Source organism: Gopherus flavomarginatus, chromosome 10, assembly GCF_025201925.1.
Source record: "Gopherus flavomarginatus isolate rGopFla2 chromosome 10, rGopFla2.mat.asm, whole genome shotgun sequence".
In the NCBI taxonomy this organism is placed as follows: domain Eukaryota; kingdom Metazoa; phylum Chordata; order Testudines; family Testudinidae; genus Gopherus; species Gopherus flavomarginatus.
In genome coordinates, this window is record NC_066626.1 from 76975516 (window position 1) to 76993992 (window position 18477).

The window sequence follows — 18477 nt, forward strand, 5'->3', positions numbered from 1 at the left end:
ACCCTCATTTTACAGATGGGAAACTGAGGCAGGGAGAGACTTGTCCAAGGTCACACAGGAAATGCGAGGCCGATGCAGGAATTAAACCCCACTCTCCTGAATACCAAGCTGAGTCTCTTAATCACTGGCTTGTTCCTCCCTCTTATTTACACCAGTGTAACTACTCCGATTTCAGTGGATATAGTCCTGATTTATACCAGTTAAATGAGAGGGACAATTAGAATCTCAGGGCAGAGGCTTGCAAGCCAGAATGGAACTTGAAAACCCCAATGTGAAATCATCCCAGCATTCCTCCATTTTTTTGGCAGTGACTTATCCACCGTTGGGTTAATATCCATGGGGCTGGGACGCTAGACTGGATTGTGATTGAAACCAATCACTTTTAAAAGCATTTTCTTTCTACTTGTTGCTCAAGATTCAAAGTTCCTGGAAGGGAGAGGGGCTGGGATACGTCAAACTTGAAAACAGTTACTGCGATCTGAAAGTGGGGGCCCCTTCCTGCTCATGTGAGCTGGAAGGGCAAAAGAGAATGATACATGTGCTGTTTCCTTTTCCAGTTGTGAAGGGGTCAGGAATTCAGCAAGGAGTGTCTGAACAAGTGTTGCATTCTCCTGGGTCCTTGGTCTCTTCCCTGCCTTTCTGGCCGCTCTGTTTAATCCAGCCGGCGATTCTGAACAGGGGGAAAAATCTGTCAGCACAAATAAGGCATTTCTGAAGGCGTAAATTATGAGTGAACAAAACAATGTGACACCACCGCCATGTGAGTACCCTGTTTTTTTCCCTCCCTGCAGTAACAGTGAATTTACAAGTCTGTTCTTTAACCAGATGATTTTTAAACATAGTTCAAGTTCTTGCAACAAATTTCCTGGGGTCTCCTTAAAGGAAAGAGATATCGATTAAACTGTGTGTGTGTGTGTGTGTTTGTGTGTGTGTGTGTAAGTTACAAAGGGAATTGAAACAGACCTCTGCAAAGTTTAATTCCTGAATATAGCATATGAAAATTTGTTACATTTCATTCTAAGTGCTAGTCTAGAGAAAATATAAAGTAAATGCTTTTCCCGTAAGGAATGAAAATATAGAGAATTCAGAAGGCTTAGTGTCTCTCTTCTGAGATATTATTATTTAGAGACACCAAGCTGTCTGTATGTAATATGAGACGCAAGCCAAAAACTGTCAGTCTATATTTAAAGTTACAATGCATGTTTGCTTTGGGAACTTTAGAAACACAGTCTTAGGGCAACTGAATTGTTTTCTCACAGTAATGTTAGAGGAGGAAAAATTCAACGCTGACATAGTTCTGTTGATTTCAGTGAGTGGCGCAAGAGAGAATTTGGCCCAGGGAGTTCAAGCAACTGTGCCATTTAATCACCCCACAGTAGAATATTTGGGGGGTAATATTAAAAAATTGAGGGCCAGATTCTGATCTGCTGCAAATCTAGAGTAACTCCAGCGACATTTATGGAAATACTTTTGGTTTCAATGGTGTAACTGACAGCAGACTGTGACCCACAGTCCAGATAACCGCTTTGGAAGAGGTTTGCTGTTTTAATCCAACTATAATCAGTTTGGTAACATCACAGCATATTTGTAATGAACTCACCAAAACGGAATCGATCCTCACAATGGATCCCTGTAACAAAAAGCACAACACAGAGGGGATTGCTGGGGAAAGATCCAACCTCAACTCTTGGTCCCAGGGTTGCTGTAGGATGAACTGGTCTATATGAAATTTGAAACTGACAATGATTTTCAAGCTTTGAATGAGACAGATGGATTGAGCAGAAATGTTATATTGAAAAGAATCACCGGAATTTTAGCCAAAGATTTTTATTTGCTCTGGGTATTTTTACAAGTAGAAACCAACTTAAAAGCAGAAAAATCATTTCCATCTTTTTTTTCCGGTTCCAGTAATTTTGACCAGATTTACGCCTATTCACTGCTAGTAGAAGGAAAAAACATTTGGGCAAAGACTGGCACTTTAGAAGACACTACGGTGTCTCTGAGCTTCTGTACACTTATTTTCAGACATGTAAATTACTTATAACTATTGCTCTTAAATGTCTTGGGGGATGCGGGAGTTACACTCATTAGCTGAAATGCACGGTTATTGATTGGCAGTGTTGTTGATTATGTAGATACCCAAGGCCCAAGCTTTACTCAGGAGTTTTGCCTGCTTAAAGAGTTAAGAGTGGACTCTCAGGCCATGATTCAGATCTCAATTGTGCTAGTGTAGCTCAGGAGTGCTACCAGTTTAAAAGTGGCAAAAGTGAACTCAAGTATCAGGCCAATATTTGACGTATCTGAAGTGTTAATTCAGTGTGTCAACATCTCACAATGGTACAGAATGAGAAAACAACTGTATACATCAAATCATTTCATTTTCTGTAACATCTAGGAAGGAGCTCCCAGTTTTTGACCATGTCAGACTCTGCAAATCATTTTTACAACCATAAACTATAGATGGTTACATACAAAACTTGCACCCCTTTACCTAGTGTTGAATTGAAATAATATTGCTGTCTGCTTTCCAGCTCTCTGAATGCAATTTCTCCTGCAGGTTCAGACAGGATGTTCCTGTATCCTGTTTCAGTTTGCATCATGGTAAATGTGATCCACATTGTTTAAAAAAACAAAATAAGAACCAAATTCAATTAAAGGAGAAGCCTTCTGGTGACTACAAACACAAGTTCAGTGCATTATTTCCATGCAGGCCTGTTTTGTTTTCCTGGCACAAATTGAGAAGCTTTGGCACCAGTCAGTTTCTAATCAAGGAGACGTTAACGTTCAATGTGTACAGAGGTCCTGCACAGCACAGACAACAGATGTTTAACAGAGAGGGACTGTGTCTGGCAAAACAAAGTTGTATGGCTTCATAAGCAGCATGAAAAGTACTGAGGCTGGTGCAAATATCCATAAAGCATCAGCACTACATCAGACGAATATTATTCTAATTTTTTGATACCGGCTCGGGATGCCAGATAACAGCTGTTTTGTGAGATGGATAGAATAGGGTTGGGTAACCTAATTACTAGGGTGCTCTGGTGATCCTCTTGCATTGATTGATGAATGATAAGGGATTTTTACTCAGTCTTTCTTTGTATACAAGTATATTCTTGGTGGTCCTGAAAGAGCATAACAAAAAGAGGAATGTTTCCATTTTAAAATTCCCAGCTTTATAAACTTAGAGAATTTATTTTCCTCCCGTATTCCTCTGCCTCTCTTCTTCTGATCATGGCTCCTTTACATGCCATGCAGTGAAGCCATTATTGACCTGCTGTGAACATCCCTGCAATGGTGCTTTTTATCTGCATCAGTTTATCAGTAATCTCATGCTTATTTTTATTATACTCAGCCCATGAGATTTCCGCATATCCCTCCCACACCCCCTAGGAAGGCAGTGGGTGTGGACAGTCACCATGTGGATTGTTGTTAGAAAACCTAACCTGGACTCTGGAGATTTCCAGTTCCACGGTAGAGCCTGGGCCTGCTAAACTTTTTCAGATGAGTTGAAGGACAAAGCCCTGGCTGGGATGATTTAGTTGGGGATTGGTCCTGCTTTGAGCAGGGGGTCAGACTAGATGACTTCCTGAGGTCCCTTCCAACCCTGATAGTCTATGATTCTGTGACTGCTTGTGTGAGTGAGGATTACTCACAGGAATAAGGGTTTGCAGAATGGGGGATCAATCCTGCAAGCTGCTGAACTCTGTCTGTTCCCATCTCCTTCACCGGGAGTTGAAAGTGTTCAGCAGCTTGGAGAGGAGGACCTCAGCAGGGACAGGCCTTTGAGCACCAGCCTGCGTGTATGCTTCTCAGGGTGTAGCCTCTAATGCCCCACGTTGGCTGTCTGGAGCAGCAGAAAGGGGAGAACAACCTCTATGAAGCTATTTCCTATCCTGTGCTGATGGGTGTAGAGTGACTGGAGCTTTGGTGCTACCAATGCAAGGCACCATCCAGCACAGCTTGGAGGAGGAAGTGCTAGGGAAAGGGCTAGTGCCTGACCTCCCTTCTGGAGCCAGGGGAAACTCAAGGACCAGAGTCACCAGCTGGTCTCTTGCACTGCCCTTCATTCGGGGCTTGTGGCAAAGCCACAGTCAGTCCCTGAGGAACCTTCATTGGACAATCTGCTGACTTGGACATAAACTTGCTTTCGTTGCCTCTCATTAGTGGAGGCCCTGTCTGGAACAGTAAGTTTTGAATAAGAATGGAGGCTACTGATTGAGGAAATGTACTTCTCTACTAAGTACTGAGTATTTAATGAGTCAGGAACCGTGGTGGATTACACTGACCCCATTTTTTAAAAGAGAAGGCTCAAAATGTACCCACAAATGCATGTGAAATTGAGCGCCTGTGTTTGTGTGCAGAAGAGAAGAGCGAGGGGGGATTTGATAGCAGCTTTCAACTACCTGATGGGAGCTTCCAAAAAGGATGGAGCTCGGCTGTTCTCAGTGCTGGCAGATGACAGAACAAGGAGTAATGGTCTCAAGTTGCGGTCGGGGAGGTCTAGGTTGGATATTAGGAAAAACTATTTCATTAGAAGGGTGGTGAAGCACTGGAATGGGTTACCTAGGGAGGTGGCGGAATCTCCATCCTTAGAAGTTTTTAAGCCCCGGCTTGACAAAGCCCTGGCTGGGATGATTTAGTGGGGAATTGGTCCTGCTTTGAGCAGGGGGTTGGACTAGATACCTCCTGAGGTCTCTTCCAACCCTAATCTTCTATGATTCCCATGACTCTGCATGCAAATTGGATACACTTAGTCCATTCTATGCAGGCTCTTATATCGTGCCCATCTTCATAGGTATCTATATGGAAATGTGCAAATGCAAAGACTTGATATATGTCCAAAATTGTGGTAGTTGGACACAAATGTAGGTTAAAAAATACCCATGCAAATAACACTCTGCTCTTCTTAAGGTGCATGACACTTGACATTTATTGGGATCACTCTGCCCCCAACAATTAAAACAAATATTATACAGCAGATTTGAATGATCCAGGTTATAACTAGCTAAATTCATAGGTCTATTAGCACTACTGCATGGAACATCGTAACCTTGTCACATAGCTGTTATCATTGCATCTTTGTGTCTGGGCTCTTATGGAATACTGTACATCTATCACTGCTCAGATGATAGATAGAAATTGAGGTCCCATTTTCAAAAGTGAGTTAGACACTGGGCTCCTAAGTCCCATGAAACTTTGGAAAAGAGGACTTAGATTGATAGGATCTATCTATCTAAGTCACTTAAGTACTTTTGAAAATTTTACCCACAGGCTGATAACTGTTCCTGCAAAGTAACTAATAAAGGAATGCTGACATTTGCAGAAATCAAGATTGGTTTGCAAATTATTTATGAACAGAAAAAATTAAAGGCTATGCTGGATAATTTATTTGCCACCAATAATTCAACCACGTTCAGCAATGATATTGCAGCACAAAAACAGCAGGCTGGCAGATCGCAATGTGTGGCAGAAATAAGATCCATATTCCGCAAGTTTCTCCAAGAATCAGCATCATCCAGCTCACACCAGAGTCCAATCGAAAGTGATTATCCATTCCATACTCTCCTATTGCGTACCCGCAGTGTTATGCCTTGTGCATATTTTTGCCAGTAAGACATTTGACTAAGTGATTTTGTTTTAATTAATCTTCTAATCTACGAAAGAGACCAGCCTCTCACATCTTTTCTCTTTTGACATCTGTTTCACAACGGGGTTCTTTCCCGACGAAGCAGAAAACTTAGCTGAAAATCACAAATGGGTTAAACTCGTTCTGCTGTATTATAAAGTTTTTAAGTGATTTCTCTCTCGCTTGCTTTCTTATTTTTAGCTTATAAAAAACCCTGTTATTTCATGAGGGTCTAATTCTTTCTTCTTCAGATAAGCCCTGAGATGGAGTTAAGCTTTTTATCAGTAAGTTGCAGGGGGGCTTTCAAGCAGACCCTGAGAAAGCTCCATGACACCCTGTGACTGATAAGTGACTGTTTCAGTTTCTTAATGGCAGCGCTCATGTTTAAAATGTCCTACTTTATGGGACAGTCCACATTATAAAGAGAACATGTGATGGGCCATATATTGCAGAGTCAATACCAGCTCTCTCTGTGTGTGTGTGTATTCCCTCTAAGATAGAAGACCTACGAAGCCTTCTGATATAGATACTGGTTTTAAACAGAAAATATCTTTTAGTCACTTAGTACATGGAACCTACCAAATGGCCTTCAATGTATGCGGGTATCTTTCTCAATTCTCATGCTTCTGCTTGTAGTGAGTATGTTTTATTTCTCTATTCATGACGCTATTCGCCACCCAACGTCCACATGCTCGCACTTTTCCTTTTATAGCTTAGACGCCTCTAAAAACTGGTAACAAATAAGAAGATGCCATCTGGACAATGTACAGTCACTTTAAAAAAAAACAGCAAGGAGGAAATCAGATTCTAGGCTGTGTAAAGAAGATGGTAGAAAGTAACATGGAAATATAACACATTTTTGTAAGATCCAGTTGCATATTAGCATCCTTAATAGCACAGTCTCCAGGCCTCCAAACAAAAAGGCCTCAGGAAGAGCAATAAATGGAAATGACTTGAGGAAGACTAAATAATTTCTTCCTCAGCAGAAGTCAAAGACCAGGATTATGGATTAGAAAGTGCTGGTCACACTTGCCTTTCAATGAAGTTAATGGAAATTGTTTGTGGACCAGTCACAAGGGGTGTATCAGTGGTTGGAGATGGCGTGGCTTGACCATGCGGCACTCTAGTGAACTCCAGCTTGTGTTAAAACTCCTAGGGAGCTGTTACAAACCATGGAACACAAAGCAGCTCTGAACATGGATATCTCAAACAACTGTTTATGTCAATCAAATTCATGCTGCTTCTTGTCTGTATGGGGAAACTGAGGGTATGTCTATACTACTCACCGGATCGGCGGGTAGTAATCAATCTATTGGGGATTGATTTATCACGTCTCTTCTAGACACGATAAATCGATCTGCAAATCGACACCAATACTCCACCTTAACAGGAGGAGTAAGTAGCGTTGAAGGGGGGGGCGCGGCAGTCGACTCGCCGCCGTGAGGACGGCCATGTAAGTTGAACTAAGATACTTCAACTTCAGCTACGCGAATAGTGTAGCTGAAGTTGCGTATCTTAGTTTGACGCCCCCCCCCAGTGTAGACCAGCCCTGAGCAGCATAGCTATTGCAGAATAACTATTCTGGAATAACTCCCATCTGGAAACTCTTTTCTGAAATAAAGCTGACTTTACTCCAGCGTAATTGCTCTGCTTTGGAAGCAAAATACTTATTCTGGAATGAAATCACTTTCATTCTGGTATAGAGTATCGACATAGGGGAGTTATTCCAGAAAAGGTAAATTATACCAGAATAGCTATAGCAGAATAGTTATTCCAGAATATCTATTTCAGTCAGTTTCCCTTGTGTAGACAAGGCCTTATTCCCTGTTCACAAATATTTGCCCAAATGGGGTTGTGTGGTCCATGCCAACCTCTGTATTTTCATGCAAATAAGAATGCTTGTTTTCTGGTACTTATTCATAACTTTCAGTTATCCAGTCGAGAAGCAGAAGCAATACAATGTGACCAACTATCACATAAAGCGAATAATGTGTAGTCCAGGTGTACAGTCTATGAAGATTTTAGCATCTGAAATGTGCATGTCTAAATATTTGTTGAAAGGTTTCATATGATTAATAGATTCGCTTTGTGGGTGAACAACAGACGCCAGATAATTGAATTGAATCCCTGTCTAGGGATTGGTCCTGCTTTGAGCAGGGGGTTGGACTAGATGACCTCCGGAGGTCCCTTTCAACCCTAATATTCTATGATCCTATGATTCTATGAAGCAGGTCCTGAAGTTATCATATGAGCTCATTGACAAAAAGCACATTACAAGAACAATAAAAACAGTGAGGAGTCTGGTTGCATCTTAAAGACTAACACATTTATTTGGGCATAAGCTTTCATTACCGATGTGGGGTTTTTTTACCCACAAAAGCTTATGTCCAAATAAATCTGTTAGTCTTTAAAGTGCCACCAGACTCCTTGCTGTTTTTGTTGACACAGACTAACATGGCTGTCCCCTGATATAAGAACAATATTACCAACTCCAAGCAATCAAATATTAGGGGTCAGGCCTCAACAAATTAGGAGATTGGCTTGAAAATCATGAGACTATTTTAGAAAAATAAATGTTGAATTATTTTTATTTTCCTGCCTGTTCTCCTTCTGGAGTCTTTAGGGTTCAGCTGAGGCCCACGTTCAAGCTTTTCTTGGCAACCAGGAGGGCTAGAAATTCATTTTTAATGAAAGCTGAGATTCTTCTGCAATCTATGTATTCCAGGAGCTGGTGCTTGCAAGCCTTGCAATAAAATCGTGAAGTGGAAACGTTGTAATGACCAGAATAAACTAGGTTTCAGAGTAGCAGCTGTGTTAGTCTGTATCAGCAAAAAGAACAGGAGTACTTGTGGCACCTTGGAGACTAACAAATTTATTTGAGCATAAGCTTTCATGGGCTACAGCTCACTTCATCCAATGCATAGACTGGAACACACAGTAAGAAGATATTTATACATACAGAGAACATGAAAAGGTGGAAGTACACATCTGTATCTGTACAAGTTTTTTCATGAAGTTGATGGATTTCCACTCCATACGGCTAAATTTCAGGATTTGTTCTTCAGGCTATGTTTGGTCACCTATGTCAGCTGGCATTATTACTGCTCCCCAATTGGTTGGCCATTGCATAGCAGGCTGGGGGCAGCAGAGGATTAATTTTTCATTGTGTTCATCATGGAGTGACCACATGGAGTTTCAAATGATCTCTGAACCATCTGTTTCCTGATTTAGCCCTACCATTGATTTGCCTGTTGCTCCCCTGTAAGCCTCCCATTTTTTCTAATCTCATCCTCTCTTAGCTCCTAGGGAACTTCTGCCACATCCAAACTGGGGGCTTTTGTGAAGATCATAACTGTTAATGAAGAATTGTTTCTTCCTGTCCTTCAAGGGCATTCCGTAGGTTCAGAAGTGAGAAGAAAGGAAGGGAAGCCAAGACCAGATGCTGGGAAGACATAAATCTTCCTTTTTCAGCCTAGAATTTCTTTTCATTTGGGAGCTCTCCTGCCTCCATTCCCTTCTCCAAAGATTTCTGTCTTGGTCTCTGGAGCTTACTGTACAGCAGAAAATCTCTCCATCTCCACTTTCTTCCAGCAGTAAGGTAGGAGTTCTCATATGCATTCTGGGGCATTTTTACTCCCTGTGTTGCAGGACTAACAGAATTCATCTTGACCAGGCTCTTTCATTTTCACTGCTTGCCAGTGGGATTTGCTTTATGGATTTGGAATTCTAAACGGCACTTTGAGCTTTTTCCTAATCTCATCATGCTTAGTTATTTTAAATAACAATAATACCTAGCTTTCATATTGCATTGTTCATCAGCAGATCTCAATGCAGTTTACAAAGACTCATTGGCTCCATTTTACAGATGGGAAAACTGAGGCACAGGGGAAGTAATTTGTTCAAAGTCACCCAGCTGGGTAGAGAAATTGCTGGGATTAGAACTCAGGAGCCCTCATCCAGGGGTCTAACCATGAGGCAACACAGCCATGCTGCAGTAAGGTATTGAAATTCTGGTAAATAAGCATATGGAGGCAGAAGTTCTATAGTACTGCATATTGCAGTATACATGTAGGATTCAACTGTAACTACAGTCTGTGCTGAATAAAGAGGTCTAAGTAGCTGCATCACCCCAGAACTGACCCGGAAACAAATTGCGATTCAGGTTGTGTCTACACTAAGGAGAATACACCAGCTTGGCTACATTGGTGTAGCTATACTGGCTTAACTGCTTAGTGTAAACACATACAGTGATGGAAGGAGTTTTTCCAGCACTGTAAGAACACCGTCTCCCTGAACGATGGTAGTTACATCGATTAAAGCATTTTTTCAATTGACATAGCTGCATCTACATGGGGGTAGGTCTGCCTAGTTATGTCTGTCCAGGTGTGGTTCCCAGATGTTGACCCAGAAGACTGGAAGAAAGCTAATGTGCCAATTTTTAAAAAGGGTAATTGAGATGACCTAGGTAATTATAGGCCTGTCAGATTCACATCAATCCCAGGCAAGATAATGCAGCAGCTGATATGGGCCTGAATTAATAATGAACTAAAGAAGGGTCATTTAATTAAAACAAAGCAAGATGGGTTTATGGAAAATCGACCCTGTCAAACTAACCTGCTACCTTTTTTTTGATGAGATTACCAGTTTGCATGATAAAGGTAACAGTGCTGATGTTATATATGTAAACTTCTGGGAAGTGTTTGACTTGGTGCTACGTGACATTTTGTTTAAATCACTGGAACAGGATAAAATCAATCCGGCACACAGTAAATGGGTTAAAAACGTTATCTAGATTATATGATACACAGGGCGCAAGCAAACATTATGCATTTTAATATGGCTAAATGTAAATGTTAGCTATGGGAACAAAGAATGTAGGCCATGCTTACAGGATGGGGGACCCTATGCTGGGAAGCAGTAACTCTAGAAAAGATGTAGGAAGTCATGGTGGATATGAGTACCCAGTGTGATGTTGTGGCCAAAAGGGCTGATGGGATCCCTGGATACATAAACAGGGGACTCTCCAGTTGGAGAAAAAAGGTTATTTTATCTCTGTATTTGGCACTGGTGCGACCACTGCTGGAACCCTGTGTCCAGTTCTGGTGCCCACAATTCAAGAATGATGTTGATAAAGTGGAAAGGGTTCAGAGAAGGGCCCTGACAATGGTTAAAGGATTAGAAATCATACCTTGTGCTCGTAGAATCATAGAATCGTAGGACTGCAAGGGACCTCAAGAGGTCATCTAGTCCAATCACGTATCAGAGGGTAGCCGTGTTAGTCTGGATCTGTAAAAGCAGCAAAGAATCCTGTGGCACCTTATAGACTAACAGACGTTTTGGAGCATGAGCTTTCGTGGGTGAATACCCACTTCCTCAGATGCATGCCTGCCCCTGGATATTTCCATTACATGCATCTGAGGAAGTGGGTATTCACCCACGAAAGCTCATGCTCCAAAACGTCTGTTAGTCTATAAGGTGCCACAGGATTCTTTGCTGCTAGTCCAATCACCTGCACTCATGGCAAGACTAAATATTTTCTAGACCATATAAAATATATAGGCTCAAGGAGCTCAGTTTAGCTTAGCAAAGAGAAGGTTAAGGGTTGACTGGATTACAGTCATTTTTAATCTGTTTTTCACTCTGAATTGGAACAAAACCAAATTTTAACATATCAGAATTCTCTGCAAAACGGAATTACTGTTCTCTGCACAGCTCTGTCTCTACCAGGGAAAACTCAGGCTCATTATCCTGAGGTCTTGGCAGGTATATAAAGGCATTAGGGAGGGTTTGCCATATTGTTATAGCTGTGTCAGTCCCAGGATATTGGAAAGACAAGCTGGGGGAGGTAATATCTTTTACTGGACCAACTTCTGCTGGTGATTGAGATGAGCTTTCGAGCTTAGAGAGGGTCGAATCTTTAAGTCTACACACATGTTCACTTGGGGAATTGTTACAACTCCATTGACGTCAGTGAAGTTATAACAGTTTCCACCAGCTGAGGATCAGCTCCTGGACTCTGAGCTGACTTTCATAGACCTCAGTGGCTTTGGATCAGGGTCTGGCTGATTTGGAATCTTAGTTCTCTTTTCATGTTAGCCTGCTTGCCTTCCACCAGGCCCTGGCTGAGACAGAAAGAGTTCTGGAGGCTAACTGGGGCTGTTCTGCTGTGGGGGACATACCAGGGGCCAGCACAGTTCGAGAGGGGGAGGCTTTGACAGAGATTTAGAGATGCTTCCCCACTGAGAGAGGATGGCTCTGGTACGCCAGCCAGCTCCCCCTGCGGGGGAATGTTCCCTGCAGCCCAGGCCGGTGCATGGAGGAGCAAATCTCACCTTCCTGGATCAGTCGCAATGAATGGCACCCAGGAGATGAATGAGTTTAGATTCCTCCTGCATGTCACTACCTCTCGTTTGTAAAAGACCCTTGCATTCCCTTCTGGAACCCATCATGCTGCTTGAAACCATGTCAAAGGCTCGTCTTCCTCCTCCCACACTCTTCAGGAGTTTCTTGAACTCTGCACACACAAACACATCCGGAGGACAAAATCACTTGCCAAGTCCCTCTGCACTTTGATACCTCCGCAACTCAGCTTAGCTCTCGATGAATACAGCCTTTGATCTGATAGCATCTGACTCAGGTCATAGGACTTGTGCCTGGCTGGAGCAACAAGGAGAGGGCTTGGTGGCTGCTTGGAGAGCTGCTCTGCAGAGTAAATACAGACTGGATGAATGCTGGGGGACCAGGGAGAGGCAGAGGAATAGATTGAGTTCCATTGTGCAGTACTGGTTTAAAAAAAAAAAGAAAAGTCGCCTAAGACAAAGAATTCCCCCTCCCCACTTCCTGGCTTAAATTTCCTTTAAGAGGAGGGTCATACATTCTACCTTGGGTTGTTAACAACATTATCTATGCAGGAAGTGAACCCTGTGTCATGTTTTCCCCTATAGGCAGTAACTGAACAGATAGCAGCATGGATTCCATGTGTCTGCTCAACTGTGCTGCTTTTCAGCAGACCCTCTCCCAAATCAATGAGGGAGCACCACCGAATTCCCTCTCTGTAAATGGTCTGCAGATAAGCACTATGGCTTACACATGGTGGCAGCTACCCAAAGGTGGCCAATCGCAGCCCGCAGAGGTGAAATCCTAGCCGTCTCTTTGCATTTCTACAGAACTATTTTCGTTAGGGATGTAATCGCAACCATAGCTGGGTATCCACAGCACATGTCCAGTAATTAAAGATTGTGTTCATGATTAATTCCACAGGAGTCGTGCATAGTGTCCTTGTAAGTCAGAAGTAACTTTGAAAACAGGAATAGAAAGGCATCAGCAGGAATCAGTGAATGGATATGTTGCAGAGTACAATACAGGCATGAGATGCCTATGGGTAGTAAAATCTCAGAGCTTTGAGCCACGACAAAGACAAAGGTCTGTCCTTGAGTGGCCATACTGCATTGTACACCTGGGTTTACAGTTGCTGGACTTAGGTTGCACAGCCTTGCTAACGTCCACACTGCCTTAGCAGACCTTCTGGTTCAGGTCTGTGGCTTGAGCTGCATCCATACATTCATCACATCTGTTCCATAGCCGATCGTGGAGTTATTCCAACCAGGGTGTATCTAGAAGTGACAGAGTACAAGGCATCTCTGTGTAAAGGACAGCAACCCCAGCACATGTTTCCCATGTAGCTTTCCTTTAAAGCTTGCACCAGAGGAAGCCTTGCGGAAATTTGAGAAAATCCGACTTATGTTATTATTCTGTAGCTTTTAGCTGACTCAGCAGCAAACAGCAAAGGAAGAGTTTGCAGGATGGCTGACAAGAGCCTTCCTGATGGGTTACTAGTGACAGCTTCTACTCAGCTTGACAAGTGATTTTCTTTTCCACTGTTTGCAGTTTCCAGGTGTAGAGGCTGAGATCAGAGTGTTTGAATGTCTCTATTGCAGGTAGCGTAGGATGATGGGATAGATCCTTTGCTGGTTTGTATGTTGGTGTAGGAGCTATGCTGAGGTAGAGCAGCTGAGGATCTGGCCCAGCGACTCCTTTGCTCACCAAAAACAAGGGGTCAGGTGTTGTTGCTACTGAAATTAGGCGTGTGTGGAGGGGGGCGGGACAGGAAAGGACGGCCCCCGGCTTCAGTGGGAGTAGAAATAGGTCTTAAGAGTGTAACAATTGCCTTGATACTAAGTGGCACCTTTAAGCTTTGTTGATAAAATTTCCAAAGAATGCTTCTCATTAAGGTGCAGCCGCACATAGTAGGTACTTACTGTGAGAGCAATTCAGCTGTCTGAGCTTAACCCTATTGGGAGTTCTGCCGCTGACTTCAGGGTGAGCACAGGCTTGCGAAAGCGCCGCCTAGTGGGGAGGGCAGGGTGCCAGTGCAACCTGGAGCACTGCTCCTTGGCAGACTTCCTGCATGGCCATATGCAACAGCTCTTTGGGTGCAAAGTGATATAGGGCGAAAGGACCCACCTCCATGCAGAACCGGCTCTCCAGGCCCTGCCCCCAGAGCACAGGGATCACAAGCCCCATAAAGACTATTCCAGAACCGAGGCTAGAGCAGCATTTACAGATGGGATCCACTCTTCCTCTGCTGTCGAGGTCATGAAGTCCTCTGTCTCTCCTGAGCCCCCCTCAGGTACTTGGGCTGAGAACTGCGGCCCCTTGAACATACTGTCGGTCACCTAACTGAAATGCAGATGCAAATGACCTGATATTCAAAGTCAAAGGGTGAGATTGCCCTTTCACAGTGACTTGGATTCTGAGATGAAAGCTGACCCTTACTTGTTACGGGTTAAATTCACTCCACCGCAGAGGGCCCACACAAACCGTGACATGCCACTTCAGCCCCTACCTGAATAGTCCTCTGTTACTAGTGCATCAGATGTGGACAGTTTAACTAAGGGGAAAATCCTACTCTTATGACGTGGGGGGAATGGTTGTATGGAGGGCCTCTGAGTCATCCCACTGCTACAAAGTAGAATGACTTTGGTTTAACTATACTATAACAGGATTCAAAACAGAATTACATATGTTCACGGAGGATAGGTCCATCAATGGCTATTAGCCAGGATCGGAATGGATGGTGTCCCTAGTCTCTGCTTGCCAGAAGCTGGGAATGAGTGATAGGGGGTTGGATCACTCAATGATTGCCTGTTCTGTTCATTCCCTCTGGGGCACATAGCTTTGGTCACTGTCAGAAGATAGAATACTGGGCTAGGTGGACCTTTGGTCTGACCCAGTATGGCTGTTCTTAGGGTGGGGATGGGGGTGGTACAGAGAATATGCTCCAGAGTTCCCTACAGTGTCTGCTGCTAAAGAAAACACAGGCCTGATCTTCAGCTGGATCCTCCTTCCCCTGGTATCTATTGACTAATTTACACTAGCTGGAAATGTGTCTCTCTATGCAAAGGAGTTGCTAGAAGCATAACCTTCTCCCTGATGAACTAAATCATACCCCTGTGCAGCCCTGCTATGCCATCTGATACATTGGTCATACACCCCCAACCTACTTGTCAAGAGAGCGCTAGGCTGGAATCCTGCTCAGCTACTGAGTGAGGACATTGGGTGGAGAAGCTTCCTTTGCCCCATTGCCTCGCCTCTCCCAGCCTACCTGCAGGGTTCTACCTGGCTGTGTGGTATGATTTACACATCTCAGGTGACAAGGGGCAAAGGAATGTTTCTTCTCATCCTCCTACATCTCCGGACTGCTTCCATTTTCCTGTCCAGTCCATCAGGAACAGCAGTTTTCTTTGCCAAAGACACCTGCCACCCTGTCCTTCTGCAGAGTATGACAATGAGCAGGGTCCAGCAGCACCACCTCAATCTTGCAAGGTGCCAGGCAGTTTGGGTTGGTCCAACAAAGCACTTAAGCACATGCTTAATTTTAAGCATGCCTACAGTCCCATTAGATTCAATAGGGCTTAAAGTTAAAGCAGGACTGAGCCCTCAGCCCCTTCGTCCCACTTGCCCCATTTTTGTATATGCAGTAATTCATTCTTTACCGCTGTCAGTGGCTCTGAATCATGGCTTGTGATGGGGGTAGCATGGAGGCAGATTGCCCCAGTCAGTGCAAGCCTCGTGCAGACACGAGGCCCCCAGAAGTTATGCAGTGACAGAGACACTGCTACACCCTTGCAGCTCCTCCTTCACTCTACACTGGAAGGCCTGCTTTGCCAGCTGTGTAAGGTGGAGGAATGGCCCTATCAACACAGCCCGCAGGGGCTTAGAGCTGTCCACCCTCACTGAACCCTTAATACTCTCATAGAAGCATCTTGGAAAGGGCTCTAAAGATGTAATGCCCATCTAGGTGCTTATTAACGATTATTTCCATCATTATTACAAAACACTTCTGCAAATCCAGGAGAATGCTTCCCGCTGGCTGCTGCAGCGGGAATGGTTTCCCCTCAGGTGAATAACTCAGAAGAGAGACCCCCACGCACACACAAACACTCAATAAATGGCATGATTTGGGCAGGGGTCTAGCCTCTTTCTGTGCTTAATTCTTGGAGGTTTTGGCGCTGCTCAGCAGCCAGGCAGCAAACTAGAAAGCAGCAGCCTGTGGTGAGAAAACAGCCCCACACAACGAAAAATCAGAAGAGGGTGGGGGATGGAACCAATGAGCCCCAAACACAAAGAACATTCATCATGCAGAAAGGGACCACCTTGTCTTCTGCTTCTTGGTGTCCCAGTCTGTAATTCAGGTCTGAGAGTGTAGCATCAGGCAGGCCTGTAAAAGGAGCTAAAATGTGGCTCTAAAAAGGCATGCAGGTGTGTGGTGTTTGTTCTTGACCCTGACTCACAATGGATAAATACTTTGACTCAAGCTGTGCCCTTAGATAAGCACAGCACAGCTACCACTGAAGTAAACAGGAGTTGCACTCGCATGTAGGGAGGGTGGAATTTGGCTCGTAAACAAGCTTTAATGTAAGTACGGCATGGCTGAACTCTAAGTTGATTTCATATTTTCCAGAGCTGTGGCAGCCCTGTGTGTTCCCCGCCCACACCCCCAGCAGATGTTTCAATGGGATAACTTAACCTGCATACACTGTTCCAAAGCAGACCTCTTTGGAGGCAATGGTATTGGTTTCAAGATACAAAGTGATATGAAAAATGTGCAGTCTCTTCCATGGATGGTTAGGATTAGAGAGACCCAGTGTGGTAACATTAGGTAGAACAGGCTGTGTTTTATTGGTCTGTGAGTTGGAGAGTCAGTGAGAACTACCAGGAGTGTCCGAGTCTAGGGACTCTAGAAAAGAATCCTCTTTCTGGTCATTAGTTCTGTCCCCTCTCTGACATCTTTCCAGCTGTGATTGTGAAAAGCCCTCAACATTGACCTAACTTTACTTCCATTAAACTAAAGCTGGGCTGGAAACAGTTTTTCTGTCCCATGAAAAAGGTTGAGGAGTAGACAATTTTTCCTGCCTCCAAGTGAGATGGAAAGTCAAAACCTCAAAAACTTTGCTGAAGAGACAAACTTGAAGAGAAAAAAAATTCAACTAAAGTTAACAACAACAACAAAAAAATTCCCATAATTTTGAGACTTTTTGTTTCAATTTTGACATTTTTTCTTTGGTTTATGCTTGTTTTAGGGTAAATTTTGAAATGAAAAGTCATTCTGAAACAAAAAACCCAGACCTTTTCGTTGAAGAAAAAAAAAAACTCAACATTTTTTCAGGTTGGAAAATTTGTTGAAACCAACTGTTTCTAGCAAACAGTTTCCATGTTGATGAATTGGCATTTTTCAGGAAAAAAAAAATTACTGAAAAATCCCTGACTAGGTCTACTTGCAAGACAGTGGAAGTTTAGCCTTTGCTTTCAACGGGAGCAAGATTAGTTCTACACAAAATGCTTTGGAAAATTCCACCTTCTATGTACAACACTGGTATTTCATTTTGTCCACTGAATGGTGCTGAACCAGTGCCCTTCATAATACCCGCACAAATGGAGATCAGTGATGCCTGGTCCTATTCAGTCATGTGACAGGCAGAATTTCACTCTGTTTCCATATTCCAAATGAATTCAGCAACTTGGAGTATTTTATTTTATGTTATTATTTTTGGTAGAGAGTTTACTGAGGAACTCTTCGATTTTTTTCATTGGGGCCCTGGTTATCTGGTTTTATCCTATGATGGTTATTTAATACTTTTAGAAAAGAAGCAATGGCTTTCAGCCCTGGGCATTATAAAATATGCTCATGAGAGAAGTGCCTCAGCAAGCATTTGTTATCAAAAAATACTAGACCATATTCTCCCCTAAGTTAATCGATTAGAACCCCATTGAAATCAACACGGCTGATCTGCTGTCAAAGAAAGAATAGATGCACATTCACGCAACCCCTTTCCCTGTCTCCAGCTGCTAAATTTGTTATATTTTGTGAGTTACTTGGACAAAAAGGAACAAAAGACCACATTCTGCCACTCTTGCACTGCGTCGCAATTAGACTATTCACAGAGTAAGGCACTACTCAGCATGAGTAAAAGTGACTGAACATTTTCTGAATTGTTTTCCCAAACAGCCGCAGTTGAAGGCAGTGACGTAACTTGTTTCACCAGTCAGTGCACGACCTCCACCTACTCCTGAGTGAATAGTTTAGAATGCTGAGAGTCCTCTGCACTTCCGGATGATTCCTGGGGCTTATCTAGAAGAACACTTAATTTTGTGGCAAGTTTCCTAGTAGCCTGCCACACTGTTTGTATGGATCCTGCTGCTGCATACAAAAAGTTCCTCAGTGCGCTTGAATCTGCCTTCCTTTGAAACAGGAATCGACTACCCTAAATCTTTCTTTGCTCAGATTTTTAAACTTTATGAGCTCATTTCCAGCTAGGACACTACCCACCCTCTAATTTTCAAGGCATAAT

At 43.3% G+C, this 18477-nt stretch overlaps 1 protein-coding gene across 1 annotated transcript in view; it reads left to right on the top strand.

Moving 5' to 3' along the window:
- Positions 1-388: 388 nt before the first annotated feature.
- The window catches only part of GYPC (glycophorin C (Gerbich blood group)), a 45990-nt gene continuing 27901 nt past the window's right edge, over positions 389-18477 (top strand). The window contains exon 1 of the mRNA XM_050917197.1: positions 389-760. Coding sequence (XP_050773154.1) covers positions 727-760 — 34 coding nt within the window. The 5' untranslated portion in view covers positions 389-726. The remainder of the gene's footprint in view (positions 761-18477) is intronic.